The sequence below is a fragment of the Carcharhinus amblyrhynchos genome, chromosome 30, assembly GCF_965287045.1.
Source record: "Carcharhinus amblyrhynchos chromosome 30, sCarAmb.v2.hapA, whole genome shotgun sequence".
Lineage (NCBI taxonomy): Eukaryota > Metazoa > Chordata > Chondrichthyes > Carcharhiniformes > Carcharhinidae > Carcharhinus > Carcharhinus amblyrhynchos.
This window is the reverse complement of record NC_137353.1, coordinates 21010766-21031527: the sequence shown is the minus strand read 5'-3', so window position 1 is coordinate 21031527 and position 20762 is coordinate 21010766. Positions and strand designations below refer to the sequence as shown.

Below are 20762 nucleotides of genomic sequence, written 5' to 3'. Positions count from 1 at the left end.
TAGGAAAAAGTGTGCCCTAGTCATAGGAAGCTGTGGTCACATTTATAATATAACATATAAATATTATAAAATAGTAACTATTATATTGGGGGAGGCAGTGGTATTGTAGTATTGTCACTGGACTAGGATTCCCAAAACCCAGGGTAATGCTTTGTGGATCATGGCTTGAATCCCCAGATAGTGAAATTTGAATTGAGTTAAAGTTTAAACCATTGGGGATTGTCATAAAAACTCATCTAGTTCACAAATGTCCTTTAGGGGAGGAAATCTGCCATTCTTACCTGGTCTGGCCTACATGTGATTCCACAACAGCAGCAATATGCTTGATTCTTAAATGCTCCCACAAGAGCAATTACTGATGGGAATAAAGATCTGCTATCAGGTCATGAGATGAGTTGGTTCACCCACTTTACACGACAATGCGTAAATGGTAAGACTATTGCACCACGCTATTAGTGGGACACGAGCGATGTGAAACTACATCATGGCAAGAGGTTAGATTTAAATAGCAAGCAATGCACCAGTCAACACAATTTTAAAATCAAACCTTTGAAGCGCATAGCAATTCTTGAGTTCTCAGAATACAATGAATTATCTTCAAGGGGGACTGTAGCATATGGTATTGCTACTGGACTAGTAAACCAGAGGCCTGAGTTGATGATCTGGAGACAAGAGATCAAATCCCACCTCAACAGCTGGAGGGATTTAAATTCAGTCACTAAAAAAAATTTGGAATGAAACAATCACGAATCTACCAGATTGTTGTAAAAATCCACCTGTTTCATTCCTTCAGGGTAAGGAATCTGCCACAATTTTCCAGTCTGGCCTATATGTGGTTAAACGTGGTTGCAAGCAATTCACCACCACGTGCTCAAGGGCAACTGCAAATGAGTAACGAATACTGGTCTTGCCAGGGATGTTCATCGCAAGAATTTTTTTTTAAATTTAGATACCTCTACCCAGCAACTACCAATTTTCCTCAAAGACGTTACCTGAACTTCCACCACATGTATGGAGTCCCAGCAGCCTTTGATCTTTTTTGATCCATCACCAGCTTTCTTGATGAGTATCACACCAGCAAAACCGTGGTCTAAGTCCCAGAGGTAGACAGAAGAAACCCCTCCTTCAAAATATCTGTCAGTCACAGGGAAATGTAAGTTAATAGAATAGGGCTGCCTCAAGAATACACTGTTAAATTCTGGATACATTTTTCTCAGCCCAAGCTTCATACACAAAAGAAGCACAAGTACATAAGCGGAAGGCTTCTATGTTACATCATTCCCCACAATCCAATAACCGTCGCTCCCAGCGGAAAACTTCTTAAAATTTCCATAAAGACTTCTCTGGCAATTTAAAAAATTCAATAACATTTCTGAAATTAAACAAGTAAATGCTAATGTCTCACATAACATTGTATTTCTTTATCAGCTGCTCTGTTACAAGTGGTACCAACACCTTTGAAGCACAGAGAATTGCTAATAATCGTTTGAATGAAAATGCCTCAGAAACAAGTTTTCAAATTTGTTTTTTTAAATGATATGGAAGGTGACAACAATAATTTTGTCTCTTATGAATTATTTGATGAATTTCTTTTTTGGGTTACTGTTGTGGTCAGGAAGAAAATCAGGTGGTGCCATCTTTTTTGAAAGAGTTACAGAGAACAAAAGAAGGCCATTCTAAAGGCACTAGTACATGGATACTATTGCCTAAGTTCACAGTGGTCTAACAGGCATTAATTGGATCATGCCTGTAACAATGAGATGGCCTTTGCTCTTAGATAGGGATATGCCTCACAGATCATTCCAAATATTTGGAAGTGCTCAATGGATCGAGCCATTCCATTCCATTATATGCATCCTATCGGGCTGATTAGATTTGTACTTAAGTAGATGTTTTAAGGAGGGTCCTATGAATATCCAACCAGCAAAGATTGAAGCATGCTAACTTTTAGTTTCCATTTTTCTAGGAGATTTTTAAAGAAATTTAGAAATATATCTTGGTAATCATGCAACCAGAAAGCTGTCATAGACTTCCTACAGTACAGAAAGAGGCCATTTGGCCCATGGAGTCTGCACGAAACACAATCCCACCCAGGCCCTATTCCTGTAACCCTGCTAATCCCATGACACTAGGGGACAATTTAGCATGGCCAATCAACCTAACCCACACATCTTTGGGCTGTGGGAGGAAACCGGATCACCTGGAGGAAACCCACGCAGATACAATGAGAATGTGCAAACTCCACACAGACAGTGACCTGAGGCCCGAATTGAACCCAGGTCCCTGGCGCTGTGAGGCAGCAGTGCTAATCACTGTGCCACCCAATCAAAGGCTACCTGGGTTTGAACCTAGCCAGAGAACTGACTACTTTTTAAGGGTCAATTTAATGTTGAGTTAGTGCAGTACAAACATCTGTGCTAATCTGACACTTTGAAGAGAACTGAAAAGTTTGTAATTAGTGTGAACATTGAGCATACTATTTGTACTGAGAACTGTGCATTTCCCTGTCTAACGTTACACAAATGTGTCAGTTATTTTGTGTACAGATTTGCAGACAGATTGAGCACGTATTCTTCACCACATGTAGGAAAGATGTGGTATATTCCACTAAGTGGCTAGGGTTGATGGTTCAAAAAGCACACTAGTTCTAGTTTATAGAAAATGTAAACTCTGTCAGTGGGAGTACACTAATCCAAAAGAGATTATCCACTGTCAAGTACAAAAAAATTAACATACTATTGGGAATATTCACAGTTCTAACTTGAATTAAGCACAATTACTGAAAAGTAATGCGTTTTGGATAGCAGATGAAATTACTACAAAGCATCCAATATAATGGACCATTAAATGAGAAGCGATGGCAATTTCAGAATGTTAAAATAATGTGCATCAAAATGATGGTGGAAGTGAACAGCTGGTTCTGACAAACAATTGGACCAACAACAGCAACAGATCAATGTGGCTCTTGCAAATGCAAAGTTAAATTAAACAAAAAAAAGGCAAGAGTGACTTTTTTTTAAAATTAATTTGTGAATTTCTTAACATGAACACAGAAATGCATGGCTTCTGCCTTTGCACAGAAAAAACCTTGCTAGTTCTTGAAAAGAAGTTACTGGTACTTTTATATCTCATAACACAGAACAAGACAGCGCCGAGTAGCCACGGAAAACAAGGCTCTGCTGAGCAATGTGAAAGTCTGGAACTGATCAGCTCAATCTATAAGAGGTTAAAAAACTTAGCGTCACCCATGGGCCACTGATAAACACAATGCATTTCAAATGCTTTGACTTTAAGGTAGTGTTTTTAAAATTGTTTCTCCCAAGGACCCACTTTTGCCAACTGGCCAAGCTTCAGGATCCATGCTGTGTTCACTCATTCATCAACATTTCACTGCAGATAACACACATGGGCTTTGCATCCTGATTTGCACTGGCACAGTTAACAAAACCATACATAAAGAAATCATCTTTTTACTTCTTTGTTCCCAATTTTAGTTTCTTCTTCATAGGTTGTTCACTGGAGGACCTGGTAACCTGTGCAGAACTAACAGTAGCACAGCTATGTTCTGCTGTATACTCTCTAGAGCAGCTCTCTCTAGCAGATTCTGATGCGAGATCCCAACCACTAGGGACATTGTCTATTAATGAATCTGGCCATCGCTTGTAACAAAGCAATCCATGTCCACAGTCCTCTTGTTTTGCTTGCAAGTAAAAGAACCTCACCTCCAAATGAATTTGCACCAAAAGCACATTTGTACAGGGAGCTTGGTGCAAGTGTACTTGCCGAGGCACGCTGAGTTGGTCGCTGTTGCCTCTTATGGTTGCAGACTACTGTTCCAAAGGAATATAAATTGAGGCAGAAGGATTTAGCTGCATTTAGGGTAGTGTACAGTTCTTGGAACCCAAGTCAGGTGATCTTTGGGTTGCGACCCTCACTTTGAAAAAGCCTGTCTTAAAGTCATCTGTTTGGGACAATGAAATGCACCTTAGCATATCTTTGCAATGAACCATGAATTTGGGGTGAAGATGCATTATATACATACATACAGATACACATAGATGCACAGGAACACAACTAATTCCAAGTTCACCTCCATGTCACACACCATCATGATTTGGTTACACATTAGTACCCTTTATTGGTGCTTGGTCAAAATCCTGGAACTCCCATCCCAAAGCACTGTGGGAGCACCCTCACCACACAGAATACAGTATTTCAAGGAGGCAGCTCATGGGCAACTAGAGGTGGGCAATGAATTTTGACTTCACCAGCAATGCCCACATCCCAAGCAGAGAGTTAAAAATACAAAGATACATACATATGTCTCTCTCTCTCTTATAAACACACCAAAATTACTGCACATCAGCTAGAAAATACTGGCATTTTCATACATGACTACTGGTGTAATCTGGTTGATGATGCTTCAGCACGAGTCCGTTCCAAAATTAATGAATAAATTAGCTTCCTATTAAGTAATTAAGTGTTTTTTAATGTTTCATTTTATGCTACTGCTTGGTGAATAAGCCATAGACTGAACACAGCATCACAGAGATGGAAAAATCTGTTATGCATTAAACTCTAGGGAGAATACTGGCAGGATACAGCACATCTTAAATGTATAATATTCTATAATATAACGGTGGTGGCTTTGTCAAATGCCAGATTTTGCAGAAATCCTCTCCCAAAAAAAATTAGCTCAAATATAAAAAATCTACCCGAGGCAAAGCAATTTTCAGTTTTTATAGACAAGTCATGTTCCTTGTAAAATATGCAAACTTCATCTTACTCGACACAAAGTCTGTTCTTACTTACTTTGTAACCCCTTTTGCTGACAAATCAGTTCAGGTTTGAATCAAATACCCATGGGTAGCCATCTACACTTCAATTGCTGATTTGGTTTGAAGATATTTTGCTAGCAACTGGACATTGTTTGACTGCAGAAAACATTGCATCTGTTAGCTTGACCGACCTTGTAGCACACACAGCTGAATAAGGAGGTTGCACATTCATGCTCCCATACCAGGACATGGGCACATTACTCTCCAGCATTGAGAGAATGTTGTATTATCCAGAGGTGGTGATTTTTGGATGAGATTTTAAATCAAAGGACCCTGTCTTTCACAAGTGAGGCTATTTGCTGATAATTCAGTGCTCAGCTCCAGTTACAACTCTTCTGATAACGTGGTGGTACATGAAAGCCGACAGCAGAATCTTGATAGGTTGCAGTGATGGGTTAATATTTTTACCATAAATACCGGCCTTCAGTGAGAAATGGTCCCATCAGCAACCCTAAGGCAGCATAATCACAAACTACCCCACCATCAACATCATGGAAGTTTTTACTTACCAGAACTTTCTCTGGATCAGCCACATCAACATATTGGTTTCAAGAGCAGGATAGAGGCTAGGTACTTTCATTGAATGGCTGGCTGATCCTTCAAAGGACATCTACCATTCACAAATTCACAATTCAGGAGTAATTGGGATTTCAGTTAGCTGCAAGAATGCACCCACAACAACATCCAAGAAGCATGACACTATGTAAAACAAAGTAGTCAATGGCAACAGCCCCTATTCCAATGAACTGCATATCTTAACCAGCAATGCACTGTGAGTTAGAATACACTACCCAATGGATACAATGCAGAAAGTCATCAATCTTCCTTTAAGGACACTTCAGAGTCCTTTAGTTTCTCTCACCCAGAAAAAAAGTAGCAATGTTACAAAACTACTATCATCTCTGACTTAAGTTGCATCCCAACTCTAGTTGGAAGTATACCATTAGCTCTTCATTGTCACTGGATCAAAATTCTGCAATCCTCTACCTAACAATATTATAGGAGTCCCAGCACCACAAGGGTTGCACTGGTTCAAGGGATGAAGGTGGTCTATAGTCTGAGAATAAACAAAGAAAACATGATTCAACTTTCATTGCAAAACAAATGAAGGAGGATGAGATTAACTCAATTCCCAGCAGATGAGTGAAGCAATAAACAAACCATATTTTCATGTTCCTTGCTCCACTGCTGAGATCATAATTGGCATCCTTCTATTCCAGCCTAGTCAGTCATCTGAAGTAACATTTGGACAGTTTCTAACATCATACATATGGTTTGCAAAAACAGGGAGGCAAGATTGCTGTATCAGGAACTCACTTGAACCGTGTGGGGACACAACTTGTCAAAAGGTGCATGCAACTTGGCATTTCACTGTAGAATTTAGTACGAATTCCAGACACCATTAAAAGAGATTCCACAATTAGGCAGTGACTATCTGAAGTCAGCCTAATTCCAGATAATCATTTCAAAGTAACATCACTGATTATTATGCACTAATCTGAAAATAAATTCAACATTAAATAGATAGGCCAAATCTCATCCAAGGTGAGATATTAAAGCACTATGAGATTTTAAACTAAGTTTGCAATGGGCAAAATGTAACTGGTTACATTCAGATTAAAAGTAATGCAGGAAATGTTATAAAACCTAACTGTATATCTGACTTACAGATCTCGATACTGATCAAATGCTTTGTTGGCTTCAACTTCCAGTTTCCGCAAGCGAGCTGATGGCATAGCACCGTCTTCCAGATGGGGATCATATTTATTACTCCAAGGCGACCTAAGAAAGAAAGGGGAACAGCCATCAAAAACAGGGGGCATTACAAAGGCTCGTGAACTACCCACCAAATCCACCAATACACAGTTGTTTGCTTGTATAAAACAAGTTGTAGAGCCAGCATTTTTATTGTTTTTTTTCCCCCAAGTTGACCATGGGTGTGGTGGTGAGCTGCCTTCTTGAACTGTGATGTGGAGATGCCGGCGTTGGACTGGGATGGGCACAGTAAGAAGTCTCACAACAGCAGGTTAAAATCTAACAGCTTTATCCTGAACTGCTCAACATGTGGTGTCATTACACCCACAGTGCTGTTAGGGAGGGAGTTCCAGGGTTTTGACCCAGTGACAGTGAAGGAATAGTAATATAATTCCAAGTCAGGATGGTGAGTGGTTTGAACTTGCAGGTGATCACATTTCCACGGATCTGCTGCCCTTGTCCTTCTAAGTGATAAAGGTAAGATAAAGTCTCTCAGTTCCAGATGACCATAAGCTGCTACCCCTTTGAGGGGGAAGAGTTGACTGGTGGCAATTTTAACCTGAGGATCACCACACCTCAGGTGAGGGAGTAAGGTTGAGATGACAGGCTTTCATGAATAACCATGGCTGGTACAGGATTTGAACCTGCGCTTTTGATGTCACACCATCACAGGTCAGCCATTCAGCCAACTAAGCAGACCAAATACAAACCATTATGTCATTGGGTAACAATAGTATAAGAATTCTGTTAGAGTGACTTACCTAAATAAATTGTTTGAACTACCAAGGGGAAAATATCCTTATACCCAATAATTGACCAATGCTTGGTTGCTATTCATCAAACTGTTTGGAGATGAATAGAGCTGAGAATAGCAATTTGCAGTTGGCACGATCTTTCCAACAATCTGCCACAAGGTCATGGCAAATTGATGTCTAATGCTTTATGTTTTGAAACATAAGCAATTCAGAGGTAAAATCACAATGAGGATTTTAAATAAATACAGCCATGCAAAAATCATCTGAAAATGAATGTTTTATGGGTGTGATGTTCTGATTATATAATATCCCACCTCTGGTTTTACTCCTGTTTATAACTTTATTCGGTCCATACGAGTTATCTCATATTGTGAATATTTTCAGGTTTCTGACAGAAGGCACTGTTTTACGACGATTGGAGTTATAAATTACTTCTTACAATAAGCCTAGCAAATAATTTTAAGGTCTTATTTTTGCACCTTCTGTTATAAATTTTACACTGTACTGGCCTACAATTAGTCTATTAAGAGTCTTCATTTTAGCAACTTGATTCATGCCCATTAGCCTTTTTTCTTGAATTTAATTACCATTGGTTCTCAAAGTAGCTTGAAAATAAAGTAAAAAATCAGCTTAGTTGCAGTACTCCAAACAGTTCTAATGCCTTCCCTTAAGCCTGGCTTGACAACACACCATGGGTGGTCCTACTTAATAAATACTGGCATCATTTTCTTGGACTTAAATATTCCACAGACCTGGTTGCACGTCCCAACATTTTACTATTTGCCTTTCCAACTACTGTCGTACTTCTTAAAGATATGCCTGACCTTTAGTGGCTTGTGTCTTTCAATCTGAAAACTTCATTTTTCATGTTCGAGAAAGAGACATTTGGGCATTAATAATAACAGGATGAAGATGTAACACTGTATAACGTAGCAAAACATTAAGTTATACCACTAATATTCCCCCACCAAAATTCTGCTAACAGCAAATCTTCAATTTACAGATAATACTTAATTAGTATTCATTTAAAACATTTAAGATGAGACTTTATTTCTCAATAATTATTGTCAACCAATTTAAAAGCACAAATGATTAAAAAGTTGTGTTAAAACAACAGGCAGATTTCATCCCTATTTACGTGGCATAAAGCTTGTTTATTTATATAGTCATACAATAAAGAAGAGAAAGAACACAAAATATTAAACACAGATGTTACCAACTGCAGTGACTGAAAGGTTTGCACAGCAAGCAAACGCACACAAACATAAGTTGGGAATTCTGGCAAACTTAACACATTAGATTCCACGATAACAGGAATTCTGTTGGCTATCTATAAAGTGAAGAAACCAGAGTTGTTTCAGGGACCAAGACTGCACTGAAAGATCACTATTTAAGGTTTTTTAGATATTGAAATTTGTTTGAAAAGCAGAACTAGACAAATTCAGTCCTTCAAGCCTGCTCCGCCATTTAATCAGATCATTGCTGATCTCTCCCAGGTCTCAAATCCACCTCTCCGCATATCCCTGTTTTATTAGAAATATATCTATCTCCCTCTTGAAACCATTCAACAATTTAGACTCCAATGCGCTATGGGGCAGCGAGTTCCACAAATTCACCACCCTCTGCGAGTAGTAGTTCCTCCTCATCTCAGTTTTAAATCTACCACCTCGCAAGCTATACCTGCGACCTCTTGTTCTAACTTGCCCCATAAGAGGAAACATTTAGTCTGTATTTACCATGATTTTATATATTTCAATCAGATCCCTCTCATCCTTCTAAACTCCAGCGAATATAAGGCCAAACTGTTTAATCTCTCCTCATATGTCAACCCCTTCAACCCCAAAATCTATCTGGTGAACCTCCTCGGAACTGCCTCCAATGCCACAACCTTCCTCAAATCAGGAGACCAAAACTGGGCACGAACACAGGGAATGGGCTGACAGTAAGGTAGACACCTATCACGTGCTCTGAAACTGGAGATTTCCTTGCCAAATCAGTTTGCTTTTGATTTATCCATCACTGGTTCCTCAATTGTGTTTCCAAACAGTCTCATCCATGTTCAGGTTTGCAACATACTGCATAAGTGTGCCGGAAATTTTCTCCCTCTATCTTCTAGTGCCAATGTTTTAAACTGAACTAATGCAAACTGACTCTCAAGTAAGTCAGGATCCATTTGACTAATCAGAAATAAGACGTCAACAAGTTTAAACATGTTCAACTTCAGGTTCTTTTCTCATGGAGCACAACTTTGTTAGAGTTGCTGTCCATAGTATGGCAGGTGAACCCAAGGTACCTATTTAAGGCCCTGTGTCACTATTTGAGGTGACTCACCTGACCAAGGGAAAAAGCCCCGAAAGCTAATGGCGTTTGCTACCAAATTGGACTTTAACATGGTGTTGTACAATTTCTTACTGTGTTCACTGTTTGAGGAGTAGTGAGACTTCTTAGTAAATCCTGGGCAACATTTCTCTCAAAACATTAACTGGTCATTCATCTCATCACTATTAGAGCTCTGCTGCTATTTATCTACAGTCAATGTACTTCAAAATAATTCATGGATTATGAAATACTTGGAGACATTTTTGAAAAGCGCTAACTGCAAGCTTTAGATATCTCGAGTGTCAAGCATGGCGAGTTAGTGTTACTCAGAAAACAGATCCGGTCTCTGACCATAAAGTTTTGAAAAGATCATTATTAATTTTGAATTCTTACATTTCAGTGGCAGAGTGGTTAGTCAGCACTGCAGCGCCAGGACCTGGGTGACTCTGTGGAGTTTACACATCCTCATGTCTGGATGCTCCAGATTCCTCCCACAGTCCAAAGATGTGCAGGTTAAGTGGACTGGCTATGGTAAATTACCCTTAGTATCCCGAGATGCTCTTTAATAAAAGCAGTTCCAATATGGCACCAGAATGTGGCTACTTCTTGCAAGCTGTGCCCAGCATTCCTAAAACTTCATTCCAAAAACTTCATTCCAACTCTTTTTAAACTCTCTAACAATGCTTTAATTCAGACTTTTGAATGGACCTGCCTCGCATTTGGTTGATCTTTCCCTATACCCTAACCATGACTGTAACACTACATTCTGCATTATCTCTTTTCCGTCTCTATGAACAGTATGCTTTGTCTGTATGGTGCACAAGAAACAATACTTTTGACTGCACAGTAATTCATGTGACAATAATAAATCAAATCAAAGATGTGTAGTTTAGAGAAAATAGTAAATACAAGGGATTATGGGAAAGGGCCTTGGTGGGATGCTCCTATGGAGAGTTGGTGCAGACTTGATGGGCCAAATGGCCTCCTTCTGCACTGAAGGAATTCTATGACTTTTTCCCCAACATTCATTGCATAGATATTGTAAAGAAATAACTGACATTATATTGGTACAAAATATTTAAACTGCCAAGAGAAGAATTTTGTTTTGAGGGTGTGGGCACATTTTTTCTTTAAACCATCAAGACACGTGCAATAAGTAAATATTCTAAGTGGTGACAAATGCGGGGTATTGATTTCTTGGGAAGTGCACTTTCAAAAGCACCTTAAAAGATACTTCCATTAAGTTTTACTGAAAGTGAAGCTCTAAGAGCTGGATTTGGCCAGGCAGAGGGGAGCGAGGGCAACAGAATCTAGGCTCAGATTCACGCCGAGTAGGTGATTACAGAACAACACTGCTACAAAAGTAGAACATAAAACCAGCTGCCCTCTCCCCGGAGAGTGCTCTGTGGTACAGTTGACATAAGATTTTAAAACCAAAATAAAATTGCTTTCAAATAAACTCAAGTTTTACATTTTTCTAATTTCCAAACAAATACACATTTTTCCTTTGAAAATTGTGAATCTGACTGAAGCCATTTGGTAAACATTAGTGCTTGCATATACCACAAATTGCAGTGAGCATTAAAATTTATAGACACTAAATTCTGGCAAATGTTCTTTTAGATTAAGAGCATACAATCTTCAAACTGCCAGCATATTATGTAGGCATATGGTGCACATCTTAATTTGCAAACTATATCAAGAGCTGTAATTGCCATGGTAACAACAAATGCCAAGCATTCTGCATTTAATAATTAGAATTAGATCAGCTCTACAGAAAGAGCTACATTAGAGTCAGGTCACAAATAATGTCTATTTGCCTCTATCTCAACACAACACCATTCAAAACAGAACTTACAAATGCAAATCAGATTGTGTGCAGGTTTCAACTCGAAGGATATGGAAAATTGAGGGGGAGCTCTTTATATTCAATATCCTTCCACATTTCTCTATGCAGGAAAAATAGATTTCTGACTGACCAAATTCTGCTTTCCTCCCCCAGAATACTGTGGCTTGGACGATATGGCTTTCTGTTGCATAAACAGACATTTAAAAGAGGGTATTTAATTGGCAATGCAGAGACCCCAATATTTCAGGCCTCCATCACTCCAGGGATGCTGCCAATAGGGAAGAGATGCCTGCCTCCTGGAACGTGTCCATACATTTTAACAGGAAATACAATTTTCAGTCCAGCCTGAGCTGATCTGGAGCCATTCAACCTCAAAAAACCCTCCACAAACATTTTATATATAGAGAACTGGTAAGGGATTAAAAACTAGGTTAACAAGTTAAAGAGCATTTTATGTGCGCAGCAGAAGGCCACATGGCCCTAGTCACTGTGACTATAAGGAAAATGTATTATTTTCAGAGAATGTTTTTTGTTGAAACTAACGATTTCAAACTGTGTAACTGGCACCAGTGTCTCCATAAGGATTTCATTTAAGAGAGATTCAGGGAAGAAAGCTTGTGTAAAACTTAAAAAAAACACAAGCAATCTAAAACCCAAAGCAATATTTTTTCAGAGTTTAGATATTGTGATAGATGGTACATCAGTATTGAATATAATTAATAGAATTGAAAAGATTGCTTTAATATTCAAACATGTTCCTTTCACCAAGGAATATTTGGGAATACAGCTAAGAGTGAAAAATCCATTGCTTCCTAAAAAAAAGGATTAAATGCCAGAGTTCCTGATTTAATCATTTTGTTGCACATTATGGACAATCCATTTTAATTCAAAAATCGATAATTTTATTAAAGGTAAAAAGAAACGAAAGCCAAAATTGAAATTAACATTTTCAAAAGCCATTACAACTAGCGCAAGCTTTTAAAGAAGTGAAATATACAAGATACTTAAAATTCCCAGTTTCATCCACACATCATAAAGCTCACCAGGCTATCAGAAAACTAAAAGCAGTATACGCCTGTTCCATTAAATGTGTAAATTAAACCACCTGTTACTTGAGTTTTAAGTGGAACAAGCAAGAATCTTGTGCGTGATTGATTTTTACCATTGCCAAAGGGACCAGGATCCTTTCATCAGAAAAACAATGAAGCCATTTTTTCTAAACCCAAGTGTTAAGCCTTCCTTCCTGTGACAAAGAATCATGCCATCTGCTGGATCAAAGATACAGAGTTGCAAGCCTGATCATGTATAAACAAAGACAAAAATGTCGCTGTCAAGGGGATCTTCAAGAGTGTTACCCACAAACTGCATGGAATACCAGAAATTTAAAACTGATATGCCCAGGGAGTAAGAAACGCAAGAACACAAATAGGCAGCACAGTGGTTAGCACTGCTGCCTCTCAGTACCAGGGACCCAGGTTTGATTCCTGGCTTGGGTCACTGTCTGTGAGGAGTTTGCACGTTTTCTCTATGCCTGTGTGGGTTTCCTCTGAGTTCTTCAGCTTCCTCCCCAGTCCAAAGATGTGTGGGTTAGGTTGATTGGCCATGGTAAATTGCTCCTTGTGTCAGGGGGTGAATAGGGCAAATAAACAGGGGGTTATGAGGTTTGAGCCTGGGTGGGATTGCGGTTAGTGCAGATTCTATGGGCCAAATGGCCTCCTTCTGCACTGTAGGGGTTCTATGTTCCAGGAATCAACAAAATGATCCATCAAGTCTACTCTACCATTCAATACTACGGTCGATCTTTAGCTTCAATGTCACTTTTCCATTCTCTCCCATCTCCCCGCAAGACCAAAAATATATCCACTTCAACCTTAAATATTCAATGATGGAACATCCACAGATCTTTGGCGTAGAGAATGGCAGCATAGTAGTTAGCACTGCTGCCTCACAGTGCCAGGACCCAGGTTCAATTCCCGGCTTGGGCCACTGTCTGTGTGGAGTTTGCATGCTCTCCCTGTGTCTGTGTGGGTTTCCTCCAGGTGCTCCGGTTTCCTCCCACAGTCTGAAAGCCATGCCAGTTAAATGCATTGGCCACGCTAAATTCTCCCTCAGTGTACCCGAACAGGCGCCAGTGTGGCGACTAGGGGAATTTCAGAATAACTTCATTGCAGTGTTAATGTAAGCCTTACTTGCGACTAATAAACAAACTTTAAACTTTAGAATTCCAACAATTCACAACCCCACTGTGAAATGGAATTGGGGCAAATTGTGAATCTTGTAAGGAGACTTTAGGAAAAGCAAATGCGATATGACAGAATGTTTCATCAAATTTTGAGAGTTATGTAGTTGAATCTGAAATTAGGGTCTTAAATAACCAAAGGAAACCACGAAGATTTGAGGGGAAATTTGGCTGTGATAGATTAGGAATGACCAGCGTTTAAAGAATACACAGTTTACAACAGCAAATATATACATTCCCAGAAGGCACAAAAACCCAACAGGAAAGTGACTCAACCATGGCTAACAAGAGAAGTTAAAAGATTTTCTTAGATCAAAGAAAAGGCTTATAAAGTTGCCAAAAAAAAGCCCAAGGATTGCAAGCTTTTTAGAATTCAGCAAAAGAGGACTAAGAAACTGAAAGAAATATATAGGATGAAATAAACTAACGAGAAACAAAAACTGTAAAAGCCTCCATAGATATGTACAAAGGAAAAGACTAGCAAAGCCAAATGTGGGCCCACAACAGACAGAGACAGGAGAATTTATAATGAGGAATAAGGAAATAGCAGAGAAACTGAACAAATATTTTGTGTCTGACTTCATGGAGGAGGATGCCAACAAAATCTCCAGAAATAAGAACAAATGAGCTAATGGGAAAAAGGAACTGAAATAAATTAGTAAAAAATAATGCTGGAGAAATTAATGGGATTGAAAAAGTTGATAAATTTTCTTGATCTGATGATCTACATCCCAGAGTGCTGAAAGAGGCTGCTATAGAAATAATGGACGCATTGGAGGTCCTTTTCCAATTGTATAGATGCTGGATAGTTCCTGCAGATCAGAAGGTTTTAACTCAGCCCCTCATCATCGGACAATCCTCTCATCCCAAGAACCAATCTAGTGAACTTCACTGTACAGCTACCAATGCAAGCATCTCCCTCCTCAAAATGGAGACCAAAACTGCACACAGCACTCCAGATCTCACCAAAATCCTGTACACCTACAAGAATACTTCCTTATTGTTGAATTGCAATGCTTTCACAATAAAGGCCAAACATGCCATTTGTCTAATTTCTTGCTATACCTACATGATAACTATAATGACTGCAATCAGGCCAATCGACAATTTTATAAAAGGTAAAAAGAAATGAAAGCCAAAATTAAAATTAACATTTGCAATAGCCAAGGTAAGTAATTAAACAATAGACTTTTAATTCATAGTCATTCTAGAATATAGCTGATCAACACCATTGCAGTTTAAAATAGAGGATGGAATTTTAGTTTTAAAATGAAGAATTGAGCAATCTGCAAGCTTGGGTGTCACCTTTTCTGAATCTGTGCTCAGATAACAGTTTAAGTCAGTCACTTGTTAATAGTACCAGCTCAGCTTAACCATAACTGGAGGCTGGGTAACTGATGTGGACCGTGTAGTGGGAATGGGCATAAACAACATGAGCAATACTAATTTTGAGTGGAGAAAAAACAAACTATCCCCAGAGTTACTAGCCAAGCCTCAAATGGATTAAGTGTAGAGTATAATTTGATATGAGTTATTGGCTGTGGCTTACTTTGACAAGCATTATTGCAGTCTGCAATATTCCAGTCAGTCCAGCCATAAATTGGCTTATGGGAGTATGAACTCCCTGATTAAGATCCAATTGATGGGCCAATCAGGGAGCCTTTGCCTTGATGCTCTGAATATCAACATTTACAAGTTTCACACATTTTCAGGAAAATTCTACTTTTCTATCCTTATTACCCAATTGAATAACCTCACACTTCTCTACATTATACTCCATCTGCCACTCTGTTTTTCAGTCAATCTAGATAAATTTTTTGCACCTTTGTCATCATAGCTTGTATTCCTACCAAGCTGTGTGTGAATCACTTATGTAGATTGCAAATAACTGAGACCCTGACACTGATCTCTGTGGCATTCCACTAGTTAGCTTGCCAATGTGAAGGGTTCCATTAATCCATAACCTTTGCTTCCTATTGGTGAACTAATCCTCTATCCATGCGAATGTATATCCTCAACTCCACAAGTCGTTGCCTTGTGTATTAACTTTTTGCGTGACATCTTATTGAATGCCTTTTGTACTACACCTACAGGGGTGGCATGGTGGTTAGCACTGCTACCTGCTTCCCTTGGCCTGACTGGTCGTCACCCTTCTTGCCTCCAGTCCCTTGATCTATGACATGATCACCTCTCTAAATGCACTATCCATATAACTCTCAGCCTCCTGAATGTGCTACAATGTCTCCAGCTGAAGCCCGAGCTCCAAAACACAGAGCTCATGTTTCTGCAGTTGGGAGCACTTCGTGCACATGTAATCATCTAGGATACTTGTTATGGCCCATTACTTCCCACATATGACAGGCCACTCATTCCACCCTGCTGAGCTCACCTGCCAAGTCTTAAACATAATCATATTTAGTCTAAAAAGTTTCTCCTCTTATCTTAACTTAGTCTCCTTGTTGACTTCTACTTTGACATATACATCCTTGCATCACTTATTATAATTACTTTTCACTTTACTACACAGGGCCTGACTTTTACTTATCCCTGGTGCTTCTCAGTTAACTTTTTTCAACTAGAACTGACTGCGAGTACACCCTCCCCCGCCCCCCCAAGACTGCTCGACTGCGAGGACACCCCCCCCCCGATAGCTCGACTGCTAGGACACCCCCCCCCCCCCCCCCCCCCCACCAGACAGCTCGACTGCGAGGACATCACCCCCCACCCCCAAGACTGCTCCACTGCGAGGACACTCCCTCCCCCAGAAGACTGCTCCACTGCGAGGACACTCCCTCCCCCAGAAGACTGCTCCACTGCGAGGACACTCCCTCCCCCAGAAGACTGCTCCACTGCGAGGACACTCCCTCCCCCAGAAGACTGCTCGACTGCGAGGACACCACCCCCCCCCCCCAAGACTGCTCGACTGCGAGGACACCCCCCTCCCCGCAAGACTGCTCGACTGCGAGGACACCCCCCTCCCCGCAAGACTGCTCGACTGCGAGGACACCCCCCTCCCCGCAAGACTGCTCGACTGCGAGGACACCCCCCTCCCCGCAAGACTGCTCGACTGCGAGGACACCCCCCTCCCCGCAAGACTGCTCGACTGTGAGGACCCCCTCCACCAAGACTGCTCGACTGCGAGGACACCCCTCCCAGACTGCGGCGCTGACTGCGAGGACACCCCTCCCAGACTGCTTGACTGCAGCGCTGACTGCGAGGACACCCCTCCCAGACTGCTTCACCATAACACTGATTGCAGGACACCATTCCCAGACTGCTTCACTGTAATGCTGACTGCGAGCACACCACTCATGTTTAGAAGGTGCTATCCAAAGAGCCCTGGTGGGTACTTAGAAGCAGCCTCCAACAAACACAACTGGCTTCCTCTGTGCTAGGTATGACTCCAATCAGTGGAGAGTTTTTCCATCCCGATACCCATTGACACCAGTTTTTCTCAGGCTCCTTGATGCCATACTCAGTCAAATGCAGCCTTCATGTCAAGGGCGGGCAGTCACTCTCACCCGACCTCTGGAGTTCAACTCTTGTCCATGCCTCTAATAAGGGTGTAGTGAGGTCAGGAGCCGAATAGTTTGTTGAAACCCAAACTTACGCAAATATATGACAAGTTGCAAATCTCATCATGTGTCGGCCTGGTGGTAAATAACCCATTCCCCAGACACCGAATATGTATGTTTTTCGCCTGGATGGGCAACATGTCTTAACTCGGTATCAGTCTCAGCTGAGTGGCAACACTCTTATCTCATTCTCTTAAAACCTGCATGTAAAGCATCACAATGTAATAGCAACAAGTAACTCTAACATTCTTCTCAGGCAGTCCTTTGGAATCAAGGATGACTTGCTTCCACTCTAGTTCCACGGGTTGTGGGATTGCTGTTAATTCCAATGCATGATCTGCATGCAGGACAGTTGGTGATCGGAGGGTTGGCTAGATGAGTTGTTGGGAAGTTTGTAAATCATCTCCGGTGCCTCAATTCAACCTCAGTATGTGCCTGTCTTTGGTACCTCGCTGGGTGAACCTTTTCCATTTGGGTTGGCTACAAGTCAGGGGCTCATGATTCCTTGGTGGGAATGTTTGACCTTGTCAGGGTTTGTGGACATCCCTAAAGCTTTTCAGATGTCTTCCTAGGAATCTAAAGTTAAAGCTTATTTATTAGTCACAAGTAAGGCTGACATTAACACTGCAATTAAGTTACTGTGAAACTCCCCTAGTTGCCACACTCCGGTGTCTATTCAGGCCAGTGCACCCAACCAGCATGTCTTTCAGAATGTGGGAGGAAACCCACGCAGACACAGGAAGAACATGCAAACTCCGCACAGACACCCGGTTCCCTGGCTCTGTGAGGCAGCAGTGCTAACTACTGTGCCACTGTGCTGCCCATCTTGGAGTAATATGCAGCCAGTGTAATATTTTAAGCCGAGTCTCCTTTGTTCTATTACAAAGATTTTATTGGCACATTCCCAAATATTACCCCATGTCTCATCAATATTCACTGCTGGGTCTTTTCCCCCCAAGACTGCAGAGTATTCAACGTATTCTTATCGAATCTCGAGCATAAAGCATCATAAAACCTGCTGATTAAGACAGTATTTTTTCCACTGGGGAAATTTTAGTATCAAGGAGAAGAGCTGTCTTATTAGAGATAAAGTCCCCGAGTTGCAAATATCTAGAGGAGTAGTTTTTCAGGATATTAAACTGCTGGGATGGCTGCACAAAAGATAACAGTAAGGCACCATCAAACATGTATCCCAACCTCCAGAGACCTCTAATCTCTCCAGATATTGAAACCATGGCCCATGAGACCTGTCAGGAAATACGTGTTCCCCAGAATGAGAGAAAAAGAGCTGAAGATACGTTCCCTCTAGCTTTGGACCGCACCCCTATACTTTCTTAATATTAATAATAAAGGCTCACACTTAACCGAGACAGTTTTGGAATCTCTAAACAAGAGAGGCTGCAAGAAGTCTAAAGACTGGATGGCTTCAATATCAAGCCATATGGAGGAAGGGTTCCTGCAGCATTAAGTAGTCTTCTAACATTATGACACAACGTTCGGCCCTTTATAAGCCCCATCTGGTACTCCTGGCGGTGGCGGGGTGTGTGTGTGTGTGTGTGTATGTCTTCCTGGATAATCATCAGGGGGTGGGGAGGGGACTCCAGGTGCATTGCCAGGACCTTAGACAACTTCAAATCAATATTCAAAAGAGAAATAGGCCTTTAGGAGTACACTGCTCAGGATTCTTGCCTGATTTCTGGACTAAGGAAATATTTGCTTTACAAAGCGACTGTGGCAGCAGACCTGCTTTAAAGGATCCCTTACCAAGTCTTTCAATTCCTTGTAAAATTTACATTCAAAACCCTCAGACTGAGCCTTACAGGATTGAAGCTTCCACAGGGTGGAAGCCACTTCCTCTTTCAAAATCAGTGCACTCAAGTGTTGAACTCAAGTCCCCCAACAGAGTGGGGAGTTTAAAGGAAGAGAAATAATGCTCCATAAGTGCATGTAGAATTTAGTGACAAAAATCAGGGAAATAATTTGGAATACATTTATTAACAAGACATTTCCCCATATACCACCCCTTGACTATGACATATGTTCCCCTCTTGTCCTTCACTCAATTCTCTAAGCTAAAAGGCACATTCTTATTAACATTGCTATCCCTCAACTACTGTTCGAGAAAGAAGCAAAGAACACCTGTCCCACCCAGTCCTGCTTCAATGTGAGGTGCTCTCAGTCGTCCAGACAAGTTTCATGTAATAAAGCTATGTCAACTTTCTCTTTTTTAAGAAGAGATAAAATCTTCTTTCTTTTAATAGGGTGATGTATTCCCTGCACATTCTGGGTGCAAAATTTTGAAGTAGCTACTGCCATTGCTTATTCAGCCAAAGAGAACACAGGAGATTGACACAGGTAAAAGAAAGACTGGTCAGCTGGAGATTCTCACACCACACTTGGATATGCACTAGAACGTAGTTCTTCATCTCCAACTACACTGGAAGTGCCATTGAAGCAAAACATGTCTTTTCCCTGTCTGTACCTTTACAGGATTGTCAGAGATTTTTTTGTCCCCAAAATAACTGAAATACAAAAAAATGTGACACGCCGTTAGTTCTAAGAGGGATTTTCCTCATCAACTCTAAAGACTTGAGGGCTATGCTCATACCCTCTATTTTAATCCACCTCCCTGTAACTGCACCACTCATATTAGCATGATTAGAGTAAAAAACACTGTATAACATTTTCCACCATCATAAATGCAAACATTATAACAGTAGATAAGTAACATAGTGCCATACAGCCCACAAAGCGCACTTCTCAAACAAAAGGAGTAAGCTGAGAAATGCAATCCATTAAAGATAAATGGACATCCATGGTTTTGAGAGAGTAACAGGCGAAGTTTGTGCCTCAGTGCTCATTTACTCAATCATCCCTGTCAATATAAGTAACACATGATTAGTAAGTAACAACAGCTGAAGTGCAGGGCTAACGATTGTAATTCTAAATTGTTGCTTTCCACAAAGTTTAGAAAGGCCAAAGCCTCAGTAGGATTGTCAAGAAGGATCTATATTATATACCCCTAGTAGTAGAATATTGCAGGGCATTCTGCATCCCAATAGCTTTAAGGCATTTTCTAGCTTCATCAAAACCTTTGTTGTAGCACTGCTGGGAAATCTTGGAAGACTGAGACGTCGTTTCATAATAGAGCAAGGCCCCATGAAGTCTGGCCACTTCCAATGCTCTGGCGATCTATGAATTTATGAAAATGCATGGTAATAACCCAGAGTCGTTGACTGACCCTAGGCCTCGAGACAGGATGCAATGTTCCCCTTCGAGTTTAATACGCTCAGCATTCATGTTGAGATTAAGAAAACCTGGCAGCCAGCTCTCAAAAGATTTAACTGTGTGCGAGCTATCCTCAGCTCCTTCTGGAAAACCGATCACACGGATATTCTCTCTCTGACCCCAGTTCTTGGGATCAATCAAGAT

The 20762-nt window shown here is 40.7% G+C and overlaps 1 protein-coding gene across 2 annotated transcripts in view; it reads right to left on the bottom strand.

Moving 5' to 3' along the window:
* The window catches only part of capzb (capping actin protein of muscle Z-line subunit beta), a 107950-nt gene that overhangs the window by 33269 nt on the left and 53919 nt on the right, over positions 1–20762 (bottom strand). For both annotated transcript variants that reach the window (XM_080214897.1, XM_080214898.1), the window contains exons 4-5: positions 6507–6620; positions 993–1134 (exon numbers count right to left, since the gene is read on the bottom strand). In XM_080214897.1, the coding sequence (XP_080071023.1) occupies positions 993–1134; positions 6507–6620 (256 nt within the window). The remainder of the gene's footprint in view (positions 1–992; positions 1135–6506; positions 6621–20762) is intronic.